At 42.3% G+C, this 11120-nt stretch overlaps 1 protein-coding gene across 1 annotated transcript in view; it reads right to left on the reverse strand.

Annotated features, from left to right (window-relative positions):
* The window catches only part of LOC135555394 (transmembrane protein 104-like), a 79329-nt gene that overhangs the window by 42011 nt on the left and 26198 nt on the right, over positions 1 to 11120 (reverse strand). The window contains exon 8 of the mRNA XM_064987776.1: positions 10407 to 10503. Coding sequence (XP_064843848.1) covers positions 10407 to 10503 — 97 coding nt within the window. The remainder of the gene's footprint in view (positions 1 to 10406; positions 10504 to 11120) is intronic.

An 11120-nucleotide genomic window follows, 5' to 3' on the forward strand; every position in this document is an offset into this window, starting at 1 on the left:
CAGAGGACCGCCCCTGAGCCCAGTTAGGGTCAGGCATCCTGGGACAGCCCCTTTTCTGCAATTCCGAATAAAACCCAACTTTGAGAAATTATCACCAGACCATGTTTCTCTCAATCACGGGAGTACAAAGGTTGTAGAACATTGCTGAATCTTTTAACCATACCACATGGTTAAACACTTAGACTATCGATACTGACAGAATAAGAACAAGTCTTTGATATTAATTACTAGTCTGCAGCTAGGAATTCGGTATCATTGAACACAAAGAATGACATCCACCGAAACATCCATTCTATAACGAATGAAGGAATGTCACTCTGAACAATCCACTCTAACCACAACTAAGATAGAGGGAAAGAGACGGACAATTCTACAAAAGGAAGACTTTTCACCAGCAATTAAGACGACACACTGAGCGTAAATATATATATTGATTGCAATTGTTCCCGAATGAGTGAGCTTTCATGTGCAAAGGATTAGCATTTCAATTGTTATAATTATCAACTCTTTGGTGACTTCTCAGCTGACCCCCACTTCCCATTTTGTCCACCAAGCCGCGATGTCGGTTTAGCCCACTATGGCACATTTCCTATAATTTCTTGTAACCATATTTACTTTGTTTATGCATTTCTGTGAATTACTTAGTTAGTAATAAATTAATGATTTGAGACAATTGATATATGGATGACTCATAGTGAAGCCTGGGTTCGTGCAGATAACCAACAAGTTACGATGTTTGGAATGAGACTAACGTGAGGTAAAGTAAATCATTCATTAATCAGAAGACAATGGATCAGATATGAAAATATCTGAAAGGTTAGATTGGGAAATTATAACGGAATATTTTCCTTGGTGCCCCGACTTCCTAGTTAGTTAAGGTTACATGATTATTCAGTCGAATCGCGTAATACTAATTACAGGGAATCTTTTATAAAACTAAGTCTTCAATTTAATGGTAGTAAAGACACGACAGAATGTAAAAGTCTCTTGAAACCTGTCACTTTTAAAATGGGAGCCTGTGTTCCGTTTAAGCGTCAGATTAATTTCATGAGAATCACGTTTGTTAGCTTTCAGCCTCCCACCGAGCAAGACCCTTACATCATTCTGCAATGTCCTTGTACCAGATAACCCGCTTTTCAAAACAGAAAACAATATTGTACTCAGCATGTAGATTTTCTCCTTAAACACGAGGCACAGACTTTAACAACGTGTTAGACAGGCCAAATACGTCTATTTTATAAAGAATAAACAATTGACACAGACAATGACATTAAAAGTAATAGAAAGCAATGGGCTACACTACTCCCTTGTTTTGTTTTCTCAAAACCAATGAGTGAAATAACTTCTCAAATGATGATCGTCAGCAGAGTTTATAAGCAGAAAGACAGAGGAAAAACGGAGTTAAATGGACAGGCTGAAGGCAATAATTAAACCATGTATTACCTTGGTTACAAATCACAGGCACACAAGCCCCATTGAGTTCTGTAGTGACAGCTGCCAAAAAGATCCTTAAGCCCATTTGATGGCGTTAGCAGTTTGTCTCGTGTGGCTAACTACCAATCTTTATGGTAATGTGATAGCAGCACCAGCACAACTCACACAAAAACAGGGTTAACAACTGCTCAATCTGCTGGCGTGGAAGCAATATGCTGTAGTTAGCAAACACAGATGGGACAAACTCTTCCTAAAACAGGGTAAGTATAAATTCTAGTCTTTCAAAAGTCTTTGACTGGATGATCAGTTGGATCCTCAGCCTACATTATTGTTCTCTGACTCAGAGAGCCTGTATCCTCTCTCCTGCATGAGCTCTAAGCCCCCCTTGCCAACAGTCCCTCCAGTCCTCTCCCAGTACGGCTGTGTTCCTCTGCAGTGTCCTGATCTGCAGCTCTGATTGGGTTCTGCCTCGTGGTGGTGCGGAGTGGACTCCCCTTGTGTGGTTCCCAACTCAAAACACATCCCCCTGCTGAGGTAATCTCTATTAAACCATCTGCCCTGTCATCTCCCTGCAGCTCTGGGATGGCTCCACCACAACAGAGCTGCAGCTACACTACAGCACCCTCGCTCCCTCTCCTCCAAAGTGAAACACACAAACATCTGAAGAAAGCATCACTCGCTTTTCACCATACAGACAGGCAAGAAAAGAAACCCTGGAGTAAAATACAGTATCTGTGTGTATTATCTGGGCTTATCTGCGTCTGTTCTCTCTGTGGGTCCCCGAGTGTGTGAGTGAATCTGACTCGTTCAATGGGGTGGATCTAAACAGATGGTTGACACAAAGGTGGCCTCGTTTCATGGTGGGTGGCGCCCGCAGAGAGAGTATTTCAATTCACTGGGCATCCACTCACTTTGAGTGGTCGAATAGACACATCCTTTAATACGCTCATATGCATAAAGACAAACAGGGAAAGAACTCAGTGTCAGCAAAACCTAATTTTGAGCTGATATACAGTATTGATTTCCATCACTTTCTCACCCACAAGAAAAAGATTCTCAATATAAAAATCAGCCATTTAAATCACAGTTAGGTTATCCAACAGTATATGTATGCATTATGGAACCAGTGGACAGCTAGGGCCTTTTTTATGCAGTAAATTCCCAATGGTGTTGCTAATTGCAATTGAAAATCAAAAGCTAAACCTCGCCAGGGAGCAACAACGGACAAAAAGATTTAATTGAGGTCTCAGGAAATCTCCCTGCTGGGGTTAAGCCAGTCCCCAGAAAGACCCCATTGTTACACTTTCAAGCCGAAACATAAGCCTTACAAATAAAACTGCGGTCCAATGTAAAGGGCAGGTCAACCGCTAGGAGTGGTCAAGCACACAATGACCTACAACCCTACGCTTGGATATGCACGACTGAGGAAAAGCCCAATCTAAGTGAGCGGGTAAGATGTAAGATCTCTCTTATTGTCTAAAGATAATGTATATAAGTTTTAAGGGAGAGTGAAAACAGACTGGGTACCGGACACGAGAATCAATCAGCAGTAGATCAAATCTCACCCAACTCATTTTCGTATCCCTTTACACTCGTACAGGTTGAAAATGGCAGATTTGGGCATGGATAAATGCCTAAATTGGAACACAGTGGCTGAAGAGTAACATGCTATACATGACGTCAGAGCTCTGCGCTTCACGTCATTGTAAGGGTTTGACTGACCTCTGTTCTGAACTTGAGTGTAACAAGTAGTTGCAGTAACTTACACAAACATACACACCCATTAAAATTAAGAGGATTATATATTTTAGAAGATGACGTTTGTTTTGTAATATGTCATACAAGTGAGTACAAATGTGCACTTCACATTTCTATATCACAAAGTCACTGAATGAACTGATATGACTTTTAGTTTCAAAAGAACTTGCACAGCTGGCCATTGATGATAAGTCAACCTGACAAATAGTCCAGACACGTCAGGGTAAGGTGTGAGGCTAACCTCCAGAATTGTGAATTCCATTCCGAATTGTGAATTCCATCCAGTGAATATTGTTATTGAGTTTCACTCATGTCCTCTGCATGCATGTATGTATGAGGTGCAACGCTCATACTATGTGTAGGCACTACCTCTCAATCCTATAGAGAGAGTGGTTTGGCAGGCTTAGTGACGAGGGGGGGGGTCGATACAGTTACATATCGGGACATTATATTTGGACAATATTATATTGATACTTTGACTTCAAGTATCGATTTGTAAAAAAAAAAAAAAATGTATACATAAATATACATACACATACAGTTTAAGTCAGAAGTTCACAGACACTTATGTTGGACTCATTAAAACAATTTTTTCAACCACTCCACAAATTTCTGGTTAACAAACTATAGTTTTGGCAAGTCGGACATCTACTTTGTGCATGACACAAGTCATTTTTCCAACAATTGTTTACAGACAGATTATTTATAATTATAATTATAATTCACTGTATCACAATTCCAGTGGGTCAGAGGTTTACATACATTAAGTTGACTGTGCCTTTAAACAGCTTGGAAAATTACAGAAAATGTCATGGCTTTAACTTCTTGGTGGCAGGGGGGCAGTATTGAGTAGCTTAAATGAATAAGGTGCCCAGAGTAAACTGCCTGCTACTCTATCCCAGATGCAAATATATGCATATTATTAGTAGTATTGGATAGAAAACACTCTGTGAAGTTTCTAAAACTGTTTGAATGATGTCTGTGAGTATAACAGAACTCATATGGCAAGCGAAAACCTGAGACAAATCCAACCTGGAAGTGCGAAATCTGAGGTTTGTAGTTTCATTTAAGTGATTGCCTATCCAATATGCTGTGTCTATGGGGCCAGATTGCACTTCCCAAGGCTTCCAGCAAATGTCAACAGTCTTTAGAAAGTTGTTTGAGGCTTCTATTGTGGAAGGGTGTCGAATAAGAGCTGTTTCAACAAGTGGACTAGGCTGAGGCCAATCAGTTATTTACTGCGTGGTCACGCCGTTCCTTCTTTTTCCTCTGTAATGAATACACTACTGTCCGGTTGGAATATTATGGAAGATGGTTTATAAAAAAAGACCCTAAGGATTGATTGTAAACATCGTTCGACATGTTTCTACAACTGGAATAGTGAACTACACGTGCATACAAAACGGAGGTATTTGGACATAAATATGGACGTAATCGAACAAAACATGTCTTGTGGGAGTCCTGTGAGTGCATTCCGATGAAGATCAGCAAAGGTAAGTGAAGATTTATAATGCTATTTATGACTTTTGTTGTCTCCACAATTTGGCAGGTAACTATATGGCTTGCTTTTGTGGCTGAATCTGTTCTCAGATTATTGAATATTGTGCTTTTGCCGTAAAGCTTTTTTGAAATCTGACACAGTGGTTGCATTAAAAACAAGTTCATCTTTAATTCTATGTAAAACATGTATCTTTCATCAAAGTTTATGATGAGTATTTATGTTATTTGATGTGGCTCTCTGCAATTTCTCCGGATGTTTTGGAGGCATTTCTGAACATGGCGCCAATGTAATCTGAGGTTTTTGGATATAAATATGAACTTCATCGAACAAAACATACATGTATTGTGTAACATTGAGTCCTGGGAGTGTCATCTGATGAAGATCGTCAAAGGTTAGTGATTAATTGTATCTATATTTCTGCTTTTTGTGACACCTCTCTTTGGTTAGAAATAATGTTCAGGAAGGAGACGCGTTCTGTCTCCTAGAGATGAACGTACTTTGGTGCGAAAAGTGCAAATCCATCCCAGAACAACAGCAAAGGATCTTGTTATGATGCTGGAGGAAACAGGTACAAAAGTATCTATATCCACAGTAAAGAATGAGTCCTAAATCGACATAACCCGAAAGGCCGCTCAGCAAGGAAGAAGCCACTGCTCAAAAACTGCCATAAAAAAGCCAGACTACGATTTGCAACTGCACATGGGGACAAAGATCGTACTTTTTGGAGAAATGTCCTCTGGTCTGATGAAACAAAAACTGTTTGGCCATAATGACCATCGTTACGTTTGGAGGAAAAAGAGGGAGGCTTGCAAGCCTCAGAATACCATCCCAACCGTGAAGCAAGGGGGTGGCAGCTTCATGTTGTGGGGGTGCTTTGCTGCAGGGGGACTTCACAAAATAGATGGCATCATGAGGTTAGAAAATTAGGTGGATATATTGAAGCAACATTTCAAGACATCAGTCAGGAAGTTAAAGCTTGGTCGTAAATGGGTCTTCCAAATGGACAATGACCCCAACCATACTTCCAAAGATGTGGCAAAATGGCTTAAGGACAAACAAAGTCAAGATATTGGAGTGGCCATCACAAAGCCCTGACCTCAATCCCATGGTCGTAAATGGGTCTTCCAAATGGACAATGACCCCAACCATACTTCCAAAGATGTGGCAAAATGGCTTAAGGACAAACAAAGTCAAGGTATTGGAGTGGCCATCACAAAGCCCTGACCTCAATCCCATAGATAATTTGTGGGCAAAACTGAAAAAGCGTGTGCGAGCAAGGAGACCTACAAACCTGACTCAGTTCTGTCAGGAGAAATGGGCCAAAATTCTTCCAACTTATCGTGGGAAGCTTGTGGAAGGCTACCCGACACGTTTGACCCAAGTTTAAAGGCAATGCTATCAAATACTAACTGAGTGTATGCAAACTTCTGACCCACTGGGAATGTGATGAAAGAAATAAAAGCTGAAATAAATCACTACTATTATTCTGACATTTCACATTCTTAAAATAAAGTGGTGATCCTAACTGACCTAAGACAAGACTGACCTAAGACTGACCTAAGACAAATTTTTATGAAGATTAAATGTCAGGAATGATGAAAAACTGAGTTTAAATATATTTGGCTAAGGTGTATGTAAACTTCCCACTTCAACTGTGTGTGACATAAATACAGTGGTGCAAAACAGTATTTAGTCAGCCACCAATTGTGCAAGTTCTCCCACTTAAAAAGATGAGAGGCCTGTAATTTTCATCATAGGTACACTGTCATGCTGTGTCTGTCATAGTTGAAATGGGATCATTGTCATGCTGAAAGACCCAGCCACGTTTCATCTTCAATGCCCTTGCTGATGGAAGGTTTTCACTCAAAATCTCATGATACATGGACCCATTCATTCTTTCCTTTACACGGATCAGTCGTCCTGGTCCCTTTGCTGAAAAACAGCCCCAAAGCATGATGTTTCCACCCCCATGCTTCACAGTAGGTATGGTGTTCTTTGGATGCAACTCAGCATTCTTTGTCCTCCAAACACGGCGAGTTGAGTTTTTACCAAAAAGTTATATTTTGGTTTCATCTGACCATTATGATTATTTCAAACCAAGCTGTTTACCTATTGTAGATTCAGTCTTCCCAGCCTGGTGCAGGTCTACAATTTTGTTTCTGGTGTCCTTTGACAGCTCTTTGGTCTTGGCCATAGTGGAGTTGTGCTGATCCCCAGAGCCTTGTGGGTCAGCTATTAGAGCAGAATTACTTTTCTGAACTGGGACAGCTGTTCTGTCACATACTAAAAATAACCCACAATCTGTTGTCCAAGCACAACAAACACTGCTGCAACCACCGTGGGGCAACTGTCTGAGGGAAAATGACAAATGAAATGAGAGATCTACAAGCATAATGTGAGGTACACTATATATACACAGACACACAAGTATGTGGACACCCCTTCAAATTAGTCGATTCGGCTATTTCAACCATACCTGTTGCTGACAGGTGTATAAAATCGAGCACACAGCCATGCAACATCCACGGACAAACATTGGCAGTAAAATGGCCCGTACTGAAGAGTTCAGTGACTTTCAACGTGGCGCCGTTATTGGATGCCACCTTTCCAACAAATCAGTATGTCAAAATTCTGCCCTGTTAGTGCTGCCCTAGTCAGCTGTAAGTTATATTATTGTGAAGTGGAAACGTCTAGGAGCAACAATGACTCAGCCGCAAAGTGGTAGGCCACACAAGCTCAAAGAACGGGACCGCCGAGTGCAGAAGTGCGCAGACCATGATTTTGGAATGAGATGTTCGACGAGCAGGTGTCCACAGTTTTGGTCATGTCAGGGAAAGGGGGATACCTAGTCAGTTGTAAAACTGAATGCCTTCAACTGAAATGTGTCTTGTATCTTGTTCTGATAAAGGGACTAGGACATTCAAATCGACCAACGAGATCTAGAATAAGACTAGCTTGTGGCTCAGTTGATGACGATTAGAACGGTCTGGCCGGGCAGACCACTGACATGTAGGTGGCATCTATAAAAACCTGGTCTGATGAGGAGGCCAGTGGTCTGAAACACGCAACGCCCAGCGTTGTGACTTTCAGACCAACACAGTACAGGGCAGGTGAAAAAAAGCTCTTAAGCCTGTCTGTATGGACAACAGTCCATTCTTGAGGGTGCAGAGGGTAGAAAGCCCCCTGGAGGAACCACTCCATCAACCCTACTTCTGTCTGTGACAGCCTGAGTTCTCTACATCATGCTCTCTCCTTCTCTTTCACTCTATCAGTCTCTTTCCTTCTCTCTCAAACAGCCACCTACACGGGGATTACAGCTGTGCGCCGTTATGCTGTAATGCGGGCTGCCCTTTAATCTTTCCTTGCTTCCTTTTCTAAACCCTAATAACGCTGTGGCTGGACTAATGTGTCCAACATCAATCCCACTCCCCCTGTGGCAGCCAGTGGTGCCCTACACCGTACGGCAGCCCAGGCAGACCAAATACGCACCCAACTGAGGAAGTTGAGGTTGTGTTCGTGCTTAGCACAAAACCACAACATACACATTACACACACTATTGATTATTTAAGATGAATAAGTATGGTACACAGAGCAGTTACCACAGTAAAATCCCTTAAGGAAACGGATAATACCAAGGGATTAAAGCCCCTTATCAATTACACCTATAGAACTGGGAGCTACAAATGCCTGGTCAAGATACAAATGGAGGATTAACTGACGATCTGTTGCCAGGAAAGACTACAAGATTTTGAGGTCGAGAAGATGTGATGGTGAGGAGAGAAATGTGGTTGATGAGGACAGGAGAGAAGGGCCATTAACAGATAGAATGTAATGACGACTGAAATACAGAGAACCTCCTGAACATAGTTCAAAGACCAGCTTTGAGCAATTCCATTGGTATACAACAACTGAGCAGCAACTAATGCTAACATATTGAACGCAGTGTGTTTGCTAATGCCAACACCCTCTTAGAGGCTCAAAACTAAGCCAAACTAATTGCATAACCAAAACAAAAAAAGTAATTAGGAATTGTAATTATGGTTCTTTTTGTAATGCCTTTTTCAAACACTCAAAGAATGGGGCGGCATAATAAATGAATAGGCTCATTTGAATTCTTTAGCTAAACCAAAACAAAATAATTAAGCATTTCCCAATGCCGTATTGTCAGACTTTCTGACAACTGTTCCAATGTTTTCCAAAGTCTGATTAAGCATATTATAATAGGAGTCAATACTAAAGCACCCTCTGACTCACTCAGTTCATAAAGAGACTGGCAGTAGGGTGATAAAGCAGGTCACTTAGTTTGGAGCTTGAAGCCTTCCAGTGAAATGATATGGACGTTGTAAAGAAAAGGGAAAATACTGGGCTGCATAATGACTCCAGATGGCAAAGACTCTAGATGCTGTGGACATTGTGCCTACATAGACCGGTCATTAGGACGAAGGGCACCTTGGTCTTTGGGGTGGGGCAGAGACATGTCAGAGAGCATAAGCAGGCATAGCGTAGGTGGGAGAGGAGAGGTATTTCCATTGGGCAGGACAGAGCGGTGTATGGAGAGCGGCTGAGCTTAAAAGGAATAGTCAATCAATTATTTAAAGTGATAATGGGGAGTGGTGGGCAGTGGCTAAGGACCCAGAGCGTTTGACCCAGGCACGTCAAAGACAAAGGGGGCTGAGGAGCAGGAAGACACTCCACTCCCTGTGTGCTAACAGAAGCTGATGAATGTTTAATCAAAGCCCAATTATTTAAAGTGATAATGGGGAGTGGTGGGCAGTGGCTAAGGACCCAGAGCGTTTGACCCAGGCACGTCAAAGACAAAGGGGGCTGAGGAGCAGGAAGACACTCCACTCCCTGTGTGCTAACAGAAGCTGATGAATGTTTTATCAAAGCCCAATTATTTATTTAAGGACGAGTCCACCAAGAAAATGGGAGAAAATACAACTAAGCCCCTAGAAGTCCAAATGCCTGTACGCAGGAGAGACCAAAACTAATAACAGGAGACAACTTCTTCAAGAAACACCAGAGTACAGTTGACTTTCTGTCAAATACAGTCAATTTCTTAAAACATATTACCAAGCAGACATCTCCTCAACATCTACTATAATAAGTAGCAATAAGTTAGATTAATTAACACAGAGGTGGAAATCTCTCTTTCCCTAAAAGGAAACTTTGTGAAACTGCAAGGTAAACAAAAAATACAGGAGGAGATTATAAAATCAGCATAATTTCAATTTGTTGACATGATGTAAGAGGCTTATCCAGACGAGATAAAAAACAACAATGCATTTATTGGAGAATTGTTTGGGTATGCTCGTTGTGTTGAAAATGAGTGAGGGTGGAGGGAGGAGTGAGGGTGGAGGGAGAACAGTGGAGGGGGGAAAATAATACAGGAGGAGATCAGCACATCTATCACTGTCGGCCAGCAAAGTTAAAGCAAAAGTGGAAATCGCAGGAGTTTCGCTCTCTTAAGACTTCAAGGGCACACACACTTGCTCAGGGCTGCGGGAGGGGAGGCGTGAGAGGGAGACCGAACTGGAAGGGGCTCTCTGAGCTGAGGCTGACACTAACACAGACAGGGGTTGGCACATTGGGGCTCAGTCACGATGGCAGGGGCTGATAGAGAGAGGTGTGGTACACCATGTGTCCTCCAGGGGCCTTTGGGACGAGGGTAGAAAGACAGGGGGGAGAAACAGGGGTGCAGTATGTACTCACCAAAAACACCTTGTAGGCGTCTTTCCTGGTGACAGGCCCCCAGCACAAGTCGGTGTCGTCGTATTTCACACTGCCAGCACTGCATGAGTGGTTACCACTACAGAGAGAACAGACAGCCTGGTGATCATTACAGGTCCCTTCATTAACAGATCAAATCAGTCCAAGAATAACATACGACAGGAAAGACTAGTTTACAATGTTGCAAAAGAACATGAAACAATGATAAAATATTAAATATGACAGGGCAGAATTACTAAAACTTTGCAGACTTGTCAGTTCCTACTACCTCTGAGCGGTTAGATTATCAGTGAGGCCAGGTCCTACTACCTCTGAGCGGTTAGATTATCAGTGAGGCCAGGTCCTACTACCTCTGAGCGGTTAGATTATCAGTGAGGCCAGGTCCTACTACCTCTGAGCGGTTAGATTATCAGTGAGGCCAGGTCCTACTACCTCTGAGCGGTTAGATTATCAGTGAGGCCAGTTCCTACTACCTCTGAGCGGTTAGATTATCAGTGAGGCCAGGTCCTACTACCTCTGAGCGGTTAGATTATCAGTGAGGCAGGCAGGTCCTACTACCTCTGAGCGGTTAGATTATCAGTGAGGCCAGGTCCTACTACCTCTGAGATTATCGTGAGGCCAGGTAGATTATCAGTGAGGCCAGGTCCTACTACCTCTGAGCGGTTAGATTATCAGTGAGGCCAGGTCCTACTACCT

The sequence above is a fragment of the Oncorhynchus masou genome, chromosome 15 (genome assembly GCF_036934945.1).
Source record: "Oncorhynchus masou masou isolate Uvic2021 chromosome 15, UVic_Omas_1.1, whole genome shotgun sequence".
In the NCBI taxonomy this organism is placed as follows: domain Eukaryota; kingdom Metazoa; phylum Chordata; class Actinopteri; order Salmoniformes; family Salmonidae; genus Oncorhynchus; species Oncorhynchus masou.